At 44.9% G+C, this 16527-nt stretch overlaps 1 protein-coding gene across 1 annotated transcript in view; it reads left to right on the forward strand.

Moving 5' to 3' along the window:
• Nucleotides 1–16527, forward strand: part of ALK (ALK receptor tyrosine kinase) — a 731594-nt gene that overhangs the window by 655582 nt on the left and 59485 nt on the right. Inside the window, exon 12 of the mRNA XM_054476638.1 lies at nucleotides 14382–14544. Coding sequence (XP_054332613.1) covers nucleotides 14382–14544 — 163 coding nt within the window. The remainder of the gene's footprint in view (nucleotides 1–14381; nucleotides 14545–16527) is intronic.

Here is a 16527-nt window from a genome sequence, read left to right on the forward strand (position 1 = left end):
AATATTAACAGTGTCTTCATAATAAGATAAGAGCAAATTGTAGTCATCTAATTTTTATTATTTTTTAGTAAGTGATTGGCAGATCTAACAATGATCATATTCTAGGAAAAATGTTAAAAAATAAGAAAACAAGGCTTAGTGTGTGGTTGTCCAGCAACCTAACTGAGAATCAGAAAAACTCCCTGGGCGTCAAAATAGTTTCCTGGAAAAGAGGACTATTTCTTTCCCCTCAACTGGCTTTATGATTGTGATCCTACTAACTAGACCATTCAGTCTATCAGCCAATCTGTTTCGTCAGACATGGGATTAAGGGAGTGGCCACACTGATAAGGAGTAGGACTCACGTGTTTTCTTAAAAACACAGGGCTCAGCCAGGCACAGTGGCTCATGCCTGTAATCCCAGCACTTTGGGAAGCCAAGGTGGACAGATCACTTGAGGTCAGGAGTTCAAGACCAGCCTGGCCAACATGGTGAAACCCTGTGTCTACAGAAAATACAAAAATTAGCCAGTGTGGTGGTATGTGCCTGTAGTCTCAGCTACTTGAGAGGCCGAGGCACGAGAATCACTTGAACCCAGGAAGCAGAGGTTGCAGTGAGCTAAGATCTCACCACTGTACTCCAGCCTGGGTGATAGGGCAAGACTCTGTCTCAAAAAAGAAACAACAACAACAACAAAAACAGGTCACCCTGCATTTTGGATATGTGTATGCATGCATGTATGAGCGTGGGCTGGTGTGCGCAATTGTGTGTGTTCGAGTGAGTATGTGAGAGTGTGCACCAGCTCCTCAGAAGCCCAGCCCCTTCCAATCATGTGTAAGAGACAAAAGACCTTTCAGCAAACGTCCACTTACACTAACAAAACCACTCTGGTTTGTCCATCTTAAACATTCTAACACTAAAACAGGAGCCCCAGAGGGCCAAAAGTGTCCCAGCACCCACTCACTGTACCCCTGGCATGCATGACCACCTCCTTCTGACCACTCAGGTGGGTTTGGAGATAGCATTTGGGCTACTCTGTTCTTTCTATTTCATTTTGCTTTGGTTTTGTTTTTCACATAACAAAGATTTATTAACCACCCTCTCTGTGACTAGCACTGTTTTAGGCCCTGGACACAAAGCAGTGAACAAAACAGACAAGCCCTACTCTTATGGAGTATATGTGCTAGTGCAGAAAGCAAACTAGTGTATAGATGGCATCATTTCAAAGTGATGTGCCGTGAAAATATATAATAAAGCAGGTCAAGGGGACAGGGGTGGCGGTGGCCGAGCACACGTGTGTGAATGTGGGCCCTAACAATGAAGTATCAAGGGAAAAAAACTTCAGGTTCCTCCAAGGACGTAGGAGCAGAATCAGGAAAATGCTACTGACTACTAATATTAAGATGCTACTTCTTACTCTAGGCTGGTGTGGCCTAGGGAAATCTTCAAGGCCTTCCACAACATCCGTGTAACACCCAAAGCTCTGAAGGCCTTGACGGTGAAGTGCACTGAGACACAGCAGAGGGTGGGTGGAGTAGGGGAGCATGACTTGGCTGACCAGACTGGGCCGGGGGAGTGACCAGGGTGCCTGGCTCTTCACCAAATAAGTCAGGCAGAAGGCCACGTGCAGAGTCTGAAGAAGCATGAGAAAGTTGGTTCCGATCCAGGCTGGCATTGCTATTTGAGAGACAGCAGCAGGATTCTCTGGTCAGTGGTGTTTCATTGAAAGTAGTTGGGAGATCTTGATTCTAGGAGGCTCCACTGAGGTTCAAGTAGGATCCAGCCAATGGCTGGGAGCCCAAGGATTAGTCCAGTCCTACAACAAAAATTATTTTATAGATGACTGCTGATGTTAATTCAGTGGCCCTAGAAGTGACTACTGTCATTATCCAGTGCCTGATAATGTCAAGACTCACATCTCTGAGATCCTCTTGGCCTTTTCTTCATGTTTGTTGCCTCATGGTTACAAAATGGCTGCTGCAACTCCAGCCACCATGACTGCATTACAGACAAAAATAGGAGGGAAACATCTCTTCCCTTCTTTTCTCTAGTCCTCTAGTCTTACACACTTTGCCTTCTCTTCTTGGTCTAATGCTTCCCCACTGCTTTCTTTTCTGCCCTTGAAATTTGGATCTCATATCTTCTCATATGCATCTCAGTCCTCCAATTCATTTTAGAGGATCTGGGACCTAGACCCAGAAGTCGGGACATCTTTCTAGCTCCAAATCCCCTAGCCATTTGGGCTGCCTGCACCTCCGTCTGCTCATCTGTCAGAAGTGTTACAATCCCAAGGGCCTTGTAGAGATTTCAGTCATCATGAGTTAGAACCAAACAATGAGCAGGAATGCCTTAGAATAGAGTGAGGGGCTGGGGCTTCCCACACATTTGCCTCTCTCTTAGGTGCTAGTGAACCTTACAACAGGAGGCCGCAAATCCTAATCACATAAGTCCTATGGTGATGCACTAGATTAAATCTCTCCCATCTGCAGACAAGAATGGACTAGGCAGAAGTCCATGACCCTTTGGGCTTGAGTGTGGCAGAGCTGGTATTTAAACCACCAACCACTTCCCACTTAAGCCTCAAAACCAAATCCATTATGCGTAACCTGCAGATGGCTGAGTCCACGGCACCCATGTGATATCAAACACTTTATTGGCCCCACTCTGGCCCGAAGCCAAGTTAGAAATAACCAAATTAGCCCTGAGGCCTCCCTTAACTTAATTTTTACAGCTCTGCTTTCAGGGTAGTGTTTTTCCCGTGACCTTTCTCTACTCCCTTGTGTTCCTGACTTTCCCTTGGGGAGAAGGGGGTGGCTGCAAACACAATACAGCAGCCATCACAGGAGCCATTAAAATCCCCTGCAGATCGCTGGGTGTCAGAGCTGCTTAGGGCAGTTCAGCCCTGCTAGGACAATTCAGCTTTTATCTAGACAGCCCCGGCTTGCTGCCCTGTTGATGGGGACAAGCTCACTCGGAAGTCCCTCTCCAAGAAGGGGTGTCTGCCTTCCGGTAGGGAGGGAGGTGGGCCTCTGGTCTTTGTTCCATGGGATACTTCAGCATTATCAGGCACTCCGCCTGTCTAGAGGAACTGTGTCTGGAGGAAAGGAAGCAACGATATAAAAGTAAAAATGAGATCATGTGTGTGAGCATTTCTAGTAAAAGACAGGGCTGGTGGGGTCATTGTCATTGTTACCACCCCTAACTCCTCATCATCCACAAAGAACCAGAGAGAAAGCTTTGCCTGAATGAACGGGGTGGGTGTGTATACACAGGCACACATGGGCAGGCGCTCACAGGTGCACATGCAAGCATATGTGTGAGTATGTGTATAAGCACACACGTGTGTGCACCTGTGCATGCACATACACACAAATAAATTCAGTCTGAGAAACAAGCTGGAAGAACGGCATGGAAAATTCATCAACTGAAAACAGTTTATGTTGTAGAAAGAAGAAAGGTGATGTGCCCCTCCTCACTTAGCCCCAGGTTTACTTTGCAGTCACTGGCCAATTGCTTAACTTTTCTACATGATTGCATGACTTATGAGACAAAAGTCACAGTTCTCCCTTCCCTATCTACTGACCTATCGTGGTTGTAAGGAGCTAGGCTTACTGCAGGAGAAATGTACCATAAATTGTCCATTGAAATTGAAGGCCTCAACATTCTCAACCCTGTTCATTCAGAATCATGATAACATCCTTTTATCTGAAGTTAGACTTCCAGTACCTTCCATCATCCACCAAATATTGCCAAAATATAAATATGTTCCAAAACTGTGACATAAAGATTTTCTGCAGTTAACTTCCCCTTAGCCTGATACATGAAGAGGGGCAGGGCCACTCTCATACCCTCACCTGATCTTGGAGGTAAAGTAAGATTAAACATGGGTGGACATGCTGCAGTACCGAGACACACCTGCCAGCAGAGACTGAGAGTCACTATAAAATATTTACGCTTGAGGCCATTTAGTGAAGAGTCAAATAGCCCTAAACAACTCATTAAGTCTGGGTAGCACTATCAAGAAAAGGTTAAATTAGACTTAGTGAGCTGTATCGAAAATAGGCAGAGCATAATGTAACGGCAGGTTCTAGACCATGGTCATTGGAGATGTCCCTGAGGTGAAATCTCAAAAAACAAACCTGCAGCCCAGGAAGAGAAACGCAGGTGAGGGCTCTGACCAGATAGATGGCATACACGGGCTCACCATAGCAAATGAGTTCAAATGATTTCTACATTTAAAAAATGTTTCAAGTATTCTGGGAAGAGGGCAGTGATGGTGGTAACAGCACAGTTATTTTTAATCTTTCCGAATCCCTACAAAAACACAGAACAACCATATATCAAAACTGAAAACCCTTGAACAACATTGACAGCAAAATTTGAAGATAAGGCATTCCCCTAAAACTTCAAAATGCAAGTGAGATAGGTCAAAGCACCAACAACCGCAAGACCTGCATGGTATCAGCATCTGTACAAGATATACGACAGGAAAGAAACAGGCCTGAGAACAGGAGAACCCCTAAATAGCCAAGAGATAGTTGCTAGAAATTACAGAAAGCCAGTCTGAGAGCAGCTTCTGAAAGTGGGAGCGGCTTTGCCCAGTGCAGGGGACCAGGAGTACCACAGTCAGATCTGAAGGGGCTGGAGCAGCCTGGCCAGTCAACATCATTCCAGGAAAGGGCCCGCTTGGAGAAGAAAGTTCTGGGGATAAAATCAATATTGAGTAGGAAAGGGATAGTAGAGAATAAATAAATAAGAGAATGTCCAGACAAAAGTGAAGGAAAGAAACAGAAACCTCAGAAAGCAAACTGCCTTTTTTTTTTTTTTTTTTTTTTGAGGCAGAGTCTCCCTCTGTCACCCAAGCCGGAGTGCAGTGGCATGATCTGAGCTCGCTGCAACCTCAGCCTCCTGGCTTCAGGTGATTCACCTGCCTCAGCCTCCTGAATAGCTGGGATATAGGCACCCACCACCATACCTGGCTAATATTTGTATTTTTAGTAGAGACGGTTTCACCATGTTGGCCAGTCTGGTCTCGAACTCCTGACCTCAGGTGATCCACCTGCCTCAGCCTCCCAAAGTGCTGGGATTACCGGCATGAGTCACCACGCCTGGCCAAACTGCCATATTTTTGAACACCATATTAAAAAAAGGAGTAGAGGGAGTTCTGTGAAATAAAAAAGCTCCTGAACCCTAAAAATCCAGGAAAACTAATCTCACATAAAAATACATAACAGAAGAGCATCGAGATCAAATATCATTCAAAATTAAAATAAGAAAACAAAAACAGGACACAGAGGGCAGAATAACACACCTACAGAAAATAAAATTGTGCCAGAAAGATGTGCTTATTGGATGAGTCAGAATCTAAACTTCTGTTTTAAAATGAGCTAAAAGACACTAAAACAATAATACAAGACATGAAAAATAACATAAGTCATTGTAAGAAAAACTCAGAAATGTGGTGCTAGAACTCAGCAAAGAATTTGCAATAAAAGAAAAACTATTTTCAAAAATGAAGGCTAACCTATTAAGGGAAGGAACAAAAAGCCAATAAACACAACAGTTTATGCCTTATAAGAAATAGAAGTTAAAAAGAGGAAATTTTTAAAAATGAAAAAGATGACACACATCAAAGACTCTATTTTCTTGTTATATAAAGTGTTGCTGTCAAAAACTCTGATAATTTTAAATTTCCTTCTCTAATAAGTCATTTGCTATTTTGCTTAGGTGCCCAAAGTATTTTTTTTCTATTTATTTTAAAGTCCAGCAATTTTACTAGAATATACATGAAGATCCAACATACAAATAATAGAAAGACCTGAAGAAGAAAACCGAATAACTAGAACAAAACAAAATACTTAGAAGTATAACTCCGGGAAAATATCCTTATTGAAACTACTTATTAAAAGAGCACACTGTATACCTAAGCATATTAACCCAGAATGAGCGGTACCTATGTGTATTCTAGTAAAATTGCTGGACTTGAAAGAAAAAAAGTACTTTGGACACCTAAGCAAAACAGCAAGTGACTTATTAGAGAAAGAAATTTAAAATTATCAGTTTTTGACAGCAACACTTTATATAACAAGAAAATGAGTAGCATCTTTAAGATACTCTAGGGAAAAATATATTATCAACACTCAAATGATTCAAGGAATATTTCTCCAGTGACCCCTCTCTAAGGAATTTACTTTAAAATAAGCTTCGGACAACGAAAATGACTACAGAAATAGCAACATAATGACTGATGTGAGCAATAAATATAAATACTTACAGAACCATGACTAAGTAAGGGGTAAAGAGGAAAGAGAAGCATATGTAATGGCTATCTGCCCAGGGCAGCTATGTATAGTATGCTACACAAAATCACAGGAGAATGGAAAGAACATATACAAAAAAAAGTTGAATGCTCTCGATTTTTATATTAATAATGGTGATAGCAGTAAAGGATTGTGACTCTAATACTGTGTGTAAGGAGAGGTAAATGAATAATTACAATATATTCTAATTCGACTATCACATGTGTTCCTGAGAGACATGGTTCTCAGTGTGAAAAAAGAAATGCAGATATGATATAGACGAGGTTAAATAAAAAGTCCTGTCGTCCTGAATTTGAGTTGGAAATATCAATATGAACTCATGATGTACCTTGTCATATACATATGTATGTGTATTTCATATAGATGTATGTTTATACTGATATACATATATGCATACACATATATATTTCCTAGCTCTGTTCACTCAAAAAAATAGACAATCACCAACCCAGTAGCAAAAAGCTTCCATAGCACCCAGAATATGAACTTAAAATGCTTTTTCCCACTAAAAGAAATCAGGGCTTTTGAGGAAATGGTTGCTTCCAGGTCTGGAGAAGAAATATTTTGTCATATCATATAGCAAAGAAGCCTTAAAAGTCTACTAGGGTCATGTCAAAAGGACCCGGGAGGCTACCACTGACCAAAGATGTGATCATTTGAGCTTTCAGAGGATAGTAATTGTGATTAATTAAAACTCAAAAATATGTTTAAATTCATGGATTCATAATGATGTACAAACAGTTAATTGGCCAGCTTCAGAGGATGATAGAGAACCAATTCAGTGTCTTGAAATATATACATAAGGAGAAATAATTCAGCATTTATTCTGCATCTTCTACATGAACCGTATTACTCAGTAACCCAAATAGTAGATTAGGGGAAGCATCTTTTTATAAATATATTCCAACTAATGTATGAGGAAAGAGGTAAATAAGTAGAATAACATTATTTTGCAACTTGCAATAAATAAATGGTTCTAAGCATTGAGCTTTGTTTGATAAGTGCTAACATGAAAAAAGAGAGCAATAATCAGACACAAAGTATCTCCTGATGAAAGAACATGACCTGTAGTCTTGCAAAAGGATCTAGTTGGCAATTTGCAGGACAGAGAACATGTTGAACTGCACCACGGAGAACGAATCAGCAAAATTCAGACTCATGGAAATGCTGCAGGTCAAATAGCCCAGTTTCTTCAAAAAGAGAAAATATGGAGGCCAGGCGTGGTGGCTCATGCCTGTAATGACAGTACTTTGGGAGGCCATGGATCACTTGAGCCCATGAGTTTAAGACCAGCCTGGGTAATATAGTGAGACCTCGTCTCTACAGAAAATTTAAAATTTAGCTGAGCATGGTGGCATGTGACTGTGGTCCCAGCTACTCTGGAGTCTGAGGTGGTAGGATCGCTTGAGCCCGGGAGATGGAGGTTGCAGTGAGCCAAGATCGTGCTACTGTACTCCAGCCTCAGTGACAGAGCAAGACTACGTCTCAAAAAAGAAATGGGTGAATTATTATATTTGCCTGGATTTTGGTCATGATTTTTATTTACTGGGACCTAGGGTGCCCATCGAAATGGCTCTGTATGCCACAGCATCCATGGCATTTAGTTCAGTCAATGGATGTGGATGAAATTCAGTGCTATGGATCTGAATAAAAATTGTACAAATGAACCACATGAGGCATTGAGCGCTCTTCTGTGGTACAATACACACAGGCCTCCAAACTGAGGCAGACCCTTACTGTTGTGATTAATAGTGATGATTGAGAACTTACTTTCCTTTGTATTATGCTTTATTTCTTTGCATTGAATTGAGCAGGTGAGATGGCTTAGCAACAGTAATAAAACCAGGACAATCACTGTCTAGCCTATTTTTTTTTTAGCGATGTACTGTTTATTACTAATTGATTTGTTTCTTCTTGGAGGGGGCTACAATGTGCTTAAAATGAAACCCAGTGCTTAATAGACTTTTCTGTACTCAACTGTCTATAACCAATCAGTATTTTGATATTTGTGGGTTCTTTATACAGTTGAGATGTGAATGAGTATTAAACTATGTTTCCAGTATGTGGTGTGTGTAAGAATGAGATAAGGCAGTTCTTTTTTTTTCTTTCATAAATGAGTATTAATAAAATAGGTTTGTTTGTTTGAGAGAAGAGGAAAGAGGCAGTTGATGTCCCTCCTCTGCCCCCCATCCCAGATCCTCCCTGGGAACCATTTGATCCTCCTACAGCTCCATAGGGCTTCAGGGACCAAGGCAGACCCTCAGCAGGGGAGATATGGGGACCCTTAGATTGTCTGCTCAGCATCAAGCCAGCCTCACTGCTAGTCTCACTGTGACCTTGATCTTCTCTCCAAAAACTGGGATTTTTGTCCTGTTGCTTATGACACAGTCTCTCTCTCTAATGTCTCTGCTTCCTGACCTTGTAAACACTCCAGTTACTAGGTTTCCCTTATGACGCTGCCTTGCTCCCATGTCCTCTCTGGGGACCAGAGCCTCAACCTGAGCACCTTCTCTCCTTGGCTGACACCTTTGACCCTGCACAGCCCATGCTCCACTAGGCTAAGCAACTGCAGGGGCCACTGCGGGACTTTCTGGGATGGAGGGTCCACTCACCTCAGTACACTGACCACACTCTCACCTGTCCCCTCATAGTGGCCTGCCCACTCTCTGGGCCTGAGCAACCTTCATATGGTCTGTCTTGGCTAGAACTGAGCCCCAGACTCAGGGATTTCAAAAGAAAAAAAAAACAAACACTCAAAAGTGTTCCCTAGAGATTTCCCGGGGAGCTGAGCCCCTTTTCAAGCCTTGAACTTGGACTCAGAAGATCTACATTTAGTTCCTGGCTAGAACAGTTATCTACTTCGTATGCTGCAGACCAGCCATTCAACTCCTCTGAACTTGAATTTCCTGATTTTTAGAGGGAACACTGTAACTCCACTTGCAGCACTACAAAGTTGCAGCAAGCATAACGGCATTTCATGCATGTGTGAAAGCGCAGTGACTGGCCTATATTAGGTGCACAGTAAACACTGAGAGGTTTTCACCCCTTTCGTGAGTGGAGATTACCTCTCAGGTGCCTGAGGTGCAGCCTCCCACCCCAACTCCTTACCCAGGAAGAAGGACAAAACAAGTCAGGAAGCACACAGCTTCTACCTGGGGATCAAGGCTCCCCTTGACTCCTCCTGTCCCCTGGAACCACTCTTGCTAACTCTCTTGCCTCTCTGGTTTTAGACCTGCTCACTTTGATCCACAAAGTTGTGCCCACTGCCTTCCACTTCAGCAACACTTTTGAAAATCAACCTAGCATCTGCCTGTCTTCTCATGGTTCTGACTCAACCTGTCTTAGCGTAGAGCTGATCTCATGTCTACCCTACCTGAAGTGCCTGCCAGATTCTTCCTGCTTGAAGCAAGAGCCTACCCCTTGGGCAAGGATGTGGAAATAATTAGAGTCTGTCCCCAGCAAGCCTCAGTCCAGTGCACAGCTAAGAGAGGTCAATAGTGTATGGAGCAGCTTCAGAGAGACACTATAGATAAAACAGAATAACAAGAGTCCCCTTATGCAAAGTCACAGGTACCCACAGCTCTGGTGGGTCAATCATGAAAATCAGATTCTGGTATTAAGTAAGGTTCTGAAAAAGACAACGTGGATCAGGGACTCATGTAGAGACAATCTGACAAGGCTTGGAAGTCTTCAAGGCAGAAGTCTGGGAAGGGTTTAATCACCCCCAAAGGACCCTTGGACCGAGAAGGAGGAACCCTCAATTTTGGTTCCTTCTCCGATACTGATAGGCTCAGAAAAGTCACTTCTCCCTAAAATGCTGTTTCTCTACCTGGACAATGAGGTACGTACAGAAGACTAATGTACAAGCCTCGTCGAGTATTAGATTCTCTTGAGAATGCTTTTTACATATTTCAAGTATTGCCTTCTCATCCCCACCCAGGATCTACTGAATTTGAATCTCCAGGTCCCTAGAATCTGTATGTGAAAGGTCCTCAGGTGGTTTGGAAAACACTGAATTCAGAGATCGCCAAGGTCCCACTGTGCTGTGATATTCTCTGATGACTACGGGATTGCAGACAGTATGAACAAAGGGAACCAGCAGATGAAGCTGGAGCAGCCCACACATGAGAAGCAGGACAGCCCTCGTGCAATGAGCAATACACTCAAACTCCACACCCCCAGAGGCGGTGCTGGTGGGAATCATAAATTGATTCCAAGCAACTCTGGGCAGATTTATGAGGGTCAGAGCCATCCGAGGCAGGGAGGACCACCATGCCTTGAAGGCTGCTGGGAGCAACAGAATTCTGGCAAGATAAATCATGGGTCTGACACAGGATGGCAAATCCTCTCTTCCCACGGAATCCACTTTAGAAAGCTTTGTTCCCTCTCTAGGCCCATCCATCTGAAATCACTGAAAATCAGAACAAAATTTTGTTTATGGAAACCACTGGACACTAATGTATGTCCACTGAATTGGGAAAGTACAGGTCCCTTTTATTGAGAAATGACCCTGGAGTCCCTCCTTTATGAGATGGAGGACATAAATTTTGAGATTGGATATCTGCTTCCCACAGTGAAAACTTGAATGCAAAGTTACACGCGTTTTAAACCGTAGTCATTGTGCATCTCTAATGCTGAATGTTGTGCTAAGCACTTTGCCTAGGTCATCGTCTAATTCTCACAGAAATTCTAGGTGGTATGTCTTGCAGTCTCCAATTGTTCAGATTTTAAAAACTGAGGCTTAGAGAGGTTGTACAATCTACCTTCTGTCTCACAGCTGGCCAGCAGCAAAATCCAGAACGAGAACACAACCTATCTGAATCCAAAGCCTAAGCCTTTCTTCCTCACTCACCAGATGTCTCACCTTGCCAGAAGTAGAAGCCCAGCATCTCTGGGAATATTTCAGAACCCTCAGAATAATCTAACCTAGGCTGAAGTGGTTCCCACTGAAGGTGAGATGCTCAGGTAGTGTGCCAAGCCCATACCTTTAGATCTCTTCCCTAGCACTCTATTGAGAAGAATATATATATATATACACACACACATATATACATGTATTCATATATATATATAGAATATGTAGTCATATATGTATATATAGAATATGTATTCATATATGTATTAGTCCATTCTCATGCTGCTAATAAAGACATGCCTGAGACTGGCTAATTTATAAAGGAAAGAGGTTTAATTGACTCACAGTTCAGCATGGCTGGAGAGGCCTCAGGAAACTTACAATTATGGCAGAAGGGGAAGCAAACACCTTCTTCACATGACGGCAGGACGGAGAAGAATGAGTGCCCAGCGAAGGGGGAAGCCCCTTCCAAAGCCATCAGCTCTTGTGAGAACTAACTCACTGTCATGAGAACAGGATGGAGAAAACTTACCCCAGGATTCAATTATCTCCATCTGGTCCCTCCCATGACACATGGGAATTATGGGAACTACAATTCAAGATGAGACTTCAGTGGGGACACAGCCAAACCATAGCTATCTACCTATCTATTTATCCATCTATCTATCCATCATCTATCTAATATAGATATATGTATTCTTTCATTTTCAGGGTTGAATTAACTAAATAAACTGCCACGCTTCTGCCCTGTGATTGATAAGGCCACCCCCACACCCCGGCTGCTTGCTGTAAGGAAAGCCTGGGTCTGCAGAACAGGTTTCAAGGAACTATAGATAAGGAGAGGAGTGGATTTCACAACTTCTTTTCTGAGGTTTTATTTTTCTCTCTGCCCCCATCCCTCTTCCCCAACCCACCGACTTTAAATTCCCAGGTGCTGTTGGCACGGGATCCATATTCACAGAAACTCCCCTGGCCACATGTCCTGCTGTCCAGGACAGCACCAGCCTTGGGTACAGGCAGGAGTCAAGGACACACTCACATGTTTAGAGTTTGGGACTTAGCAGCAAAATCTCCTCCCCTCTTGCTTCTTTTACTATGCCAATCCAGCCTCTTTTACAGGCAAAGGAACTAGATCAAGATCCCCCAATCAATAAATGATGAAGCTGCCCCCAAACCCTGGTGTTCATGCTGATTTCAAAGCCTGTGTTCTTCCCCCTTAACCCCTCACGTGGTGACGTAGCACAGCCCACATATATATTTTGGGTACAGGAGTGGGTAAAAGGGCAACTGGTCAGACTAGCTCTGCCAAAAATGCGTTCCATAAAGAGTCTGAATTAGCAGGTTTGCCCTCTTTATAATAAAAATAGAGGATGGGCATGGTGATTCATGCCCATAATCCCAGTATTTTGGGAAGCCGAGGCAGGAGGATCGCTTGAGCCCAGGATTTCAAGGCTGCAGTGAGCTATGATTGTGTCTCTGTACTCCAGCCTGGGCGACAGAGTGAGACCCCCACCTCAACAAAAAGTTTTAAAAATTAGCTGGGCTTGGTGGGGTAGGTCTGTAGTCCCAGCTACTCAGGAGGCTGAGGCAGGAAGATTGTTTCAGCCCAGAAATTCGAGGCTGCAGGGAGCCATGATTGCACCACTACCCTCAGCCTGAGCAAGAGTGAGACCCTGTGTCGAAAAAAAAAAAAAAAAAATCAGAAAACTAACAATCAGCCATTCACACCCAAAGTGAATGGCTCCATTACCTTCTAGCCCCTGAAATGACCATTCTGAAACCAAATAGAAATAAACATCTTCCTTTGCAAAAAAAAAAAAAAAAAAAAAAATGAAGCCCAGAAAAGTGTTGAGGACTCCGTGTTACCCAGAACTTCCATCTCCCAGCCTCTGGGCCAGGGCAGCATGACAAAAACCCACCACAACTGGCCCAGTTTTCAGATTAGCAACTCTGCCCACGGCAGTCTCAATCTATTGCTTATAATCGGCAACCCAAGTTAACCTTTCACATTTACGTAATTAAATTAGTGCAGTCTTCAAAATATTTTCACTTTTATGTCTTAGCAAAATTATGCACGCCCAAATTAATGTTTCCATCATTTTCCTTAGACTAGAACTTAATCTCTCTTTTAAGGAAATTTCTGCAATCTTATGAGATTTTTGTATTTTAAGTAAAAGTAGTTTATCAACAACACCTTTTTAAAAGTTTTTATAGGTTGTAACAATGTTAGAATTCTGGCCAACATGAGATCTGACAGCTCCCCAAGGTTTGGTCTGGCTCAAAGATAGAAAGTTTGAAAGGAAATGGCCCACTGTGGATGGGGGGGCAGTTTGTGCTTAGTGTTCCTGTGTTGCCCCCAGAAGGCCACCTAGGGACATTGGGTGGGACACAGAACACCAGGAAGTGGGTGAAGGGGGCTGGGAAAAGGAGGAGCATGCACCAAAGACAAATTTGACCTGTTTTTCCATTTTTTATACTCTGTTGCATAGAGAGCCTGAAAGCTGCTTTCGTTGCGTTTCCAAATACAAGCTGGTTTTAATAAGGAGCCTGAGCCCTGCCTTGCTGCAGGTCTGTTAGGGAGCACCTGACAGGCAGGCCAAGCCATGGCCAGGGAGTGCAGGGCTTCCTGCTCCCACCACCAGCCTGGGTCCCTGGGCCAATGTAGCATCACAGAACTTTGAATTCTCTTTTTCAATTGTCTCCAAGCTACGAGTCTCCTATATGCAATGCTAAGCCTTTGGGAGCAGGTTAGTTGCAGTCAACAATAGCACAGATTGAGCACCTGTTGTTTGCCCAGCACCATGCTAGGCTCGGAGAGAGACTGGGAGAGGACCCAGCTACTGCCCACGCCTGTCCCACCTGCAGGGGCCTTCTCCCCTTCCTGGAACTCCCCTAGCGCAGTGTTAGCTGGGCCCTCCTGTGGCTTGCTATTCTTGCTGTCCTGGCATCCCTTTGGGTCTCTCATAGTAGCCTGTAAGTTTCTTAAGGCCAGGGTCCATCTTAAGTCTGCCCCATCTTTGTCTCTGACTCAGGGTCTGGCACATAGTAGGCTTTCTATGGAAGTTTCCAGTTTGATGGCTGATTGGTGTTTCTTGCCCTGACCTTGGTGCCATCTTGGATGGAGGGTTTGGGGCCATGGAGCAGACATCTCAGAGGCCACCCAGGGAGGCCCCTGGAGGAGGGAGGGCCTGGCCACATGAGTAACTGCCTCTCCTCTTGTGCCACAGTTCATTGGCTGTTCACCACATGTGGGGCCAGCGGGCCCCATGGTCCCACCCAGGCGCAGTGCAACAACGCCTACCAGAACTCCAACTTGAGCGTGGAGGTGGCGAGCGAGGGCCCCCTGAAGGGCATCCAGATCTGGAAGGTGCCAGCTACCGACACCTACAGGTGCGTATGGAAGAGAGGGAGGGGAGGGGCAGACCAACCCTCCTGAAGAAGCCTGGAGTCTTGCCTGTGGGTGCATGCTCCTGGGGTGCCCAGGCATGCCAAGGTTCAAAGGCCACAGACTCAGGCCCATAGTGGGGTATAAAGGTTGGAGATGGGGAGATTTGGGATAGTGAAATATGGCAACAAAAGAAGATGTGTCCTTTGTCCTCAAGAAACTCACAGGCTGTTCGTGGAGGTGATATGCATGCATGAGCTAGCTTCAGAATTATTGCTAATAAGGATAATTATGGTGGCCTGTTCATTGAATATTGCTTAATGCTCTTCAAATGAGGCATGCATGTAAAATGTTTGGGAAACAGAAGCACAATGCACCTGAAAGCTGATGCTCTTATCCTTGCGCCTCCTTTCCTGGGCCTTCACTGTTGGTAAGAGAGCAAACTGTTCTGGAACGCTCCTCCCAGCCCCAACCCTACCCCAGCCCCCAGTATTCCCTTAGAGCAGAGCCAGGCTGGAAGGAGATCCTGCTCCACTTGGCCACTTTGAAGCCATGGCATTGAATGAAGCTAATGTTAAGATTGGAGGACTGGTGGAGACCCTGATTGCAAGACCCCCTCCTGGAGCACCTGGTTCTGCAGGTCTGGAGTGGGGGCTGAGAACTGACATGTCTAACAAGTTCTCAGGTGGTGTCAATGCAGCCTTTTAGAACCTCTGATCTCGATCAAGTCTTGGACTTAAATAAACCTGGGTGCCCCCCAAACGAGCTCTAGACTAGGTAAGGCCAGTGCTGCCATCCTCGTTTTACAAATGAGGACACTGAGGCTCAGAGAGTCAGGAGCCTCCCCACAGTTGCACATCCAGAAGCAGCCATCACCTTCAGAGTTCTGGGGCAGGGCCTCATGCGGCTTCTCCACGGAGTATGGCAGGACAAGTTAAAAGGAAAGAAAAACCACTATGCCTTGTGGGAGCAACATCCCCCAGGGCTGAAACAATAGGAAATGAACTCGCCTCCCCTTCCCGCAGCCTCTGGGATCCATCACATCCTGGGCCTCCTGGGAAGGAGAGGGGCTTCTCAAGTTGCCCTGTTTTCTCTCTCCAGGTTAACATTTCCTGTGGCAGGCCCATCCCTGGGGCCTCAGGGTAAATTTGTTACGGGGACAGCCCTAAGTGCTTTTTAAATGGCACTCCGGGCAGAAATGCTATAATAAGATTTGGCTACAATCAGATTAGCTGCTACAGTGCCCACACACTCCCAGTAAATATCCTGGAAGACACCGGACCACCCCTGGCCCTGCTACACCAAGCAAGCCAGACCTCCCCTTCCTGCTGAGCCAAGCCTCCATGGGGCGCAGGGCGGGGAGGAAAGGACTCCTGGAGAGGAGGAGAGGAATGCTTGCTAAGGACCCACAGCTGTTGCTCCTGTATTAGCATAGGGTGGGTTGCATTATTATTGGTGTTCCCATGTTTCCAAGCGAGAACCCTGGAGTCGGAGGAGCTTAGCGACACATGTAAGGCTGCACAATCAGTGATGGAGCTGGGATTCAAACCCGGGGTGCTCTGGCTCAAAGTCTGTGTTGTTTCTACTAAAGCCCATGCCTGGACTCTGGGAGGCATGCAGAGGGCAGAAGGGACAGGAAAGGAAGGAGGGCATAGGAATCACCCACCACCCACCTCCTGGAGGTCTCTGGAAATGAGAGGCTATGAGAGGGGCCCAGCCTCCTGAAGGGATATTGGGCAACACACCCCATATACAAAAAGCAATATGAAGGAGAAAGCAGAGGCACAGGGAGGCGCACAGGAACCCCAACAGTAAGCCCCCAGCAGAGCCCATTGTCCTACCCCTGCCCACGGCAACTCCAATGCCAGCTTGGCCAGAATTCCCCTGCTCCCTGTCCCACAGAGGGGGACAAACTCTCAGGAGATCCCTTGCATGAGGATTCTCTTGGGCTGTGTTCCCCCGAGACTGTGAATCAAGCTCACTTTCAA

This window comes from Pongo pygmaeus, chromosome 12 (assembly GCF_028885625.2).
Source record: "Pongo pygmaeus isolate AG05252 chromosome 12, NHGRI_mPonPyg2-v2.0_pri, whole genome shotgun sequence".
Taxonomy (NCBI): domain Eukaryota; kingdom Metazoa; phylum Chordata; class Mammalia; order Primates; family Hominidae; genus Pongo; species Pongo pygmaeus.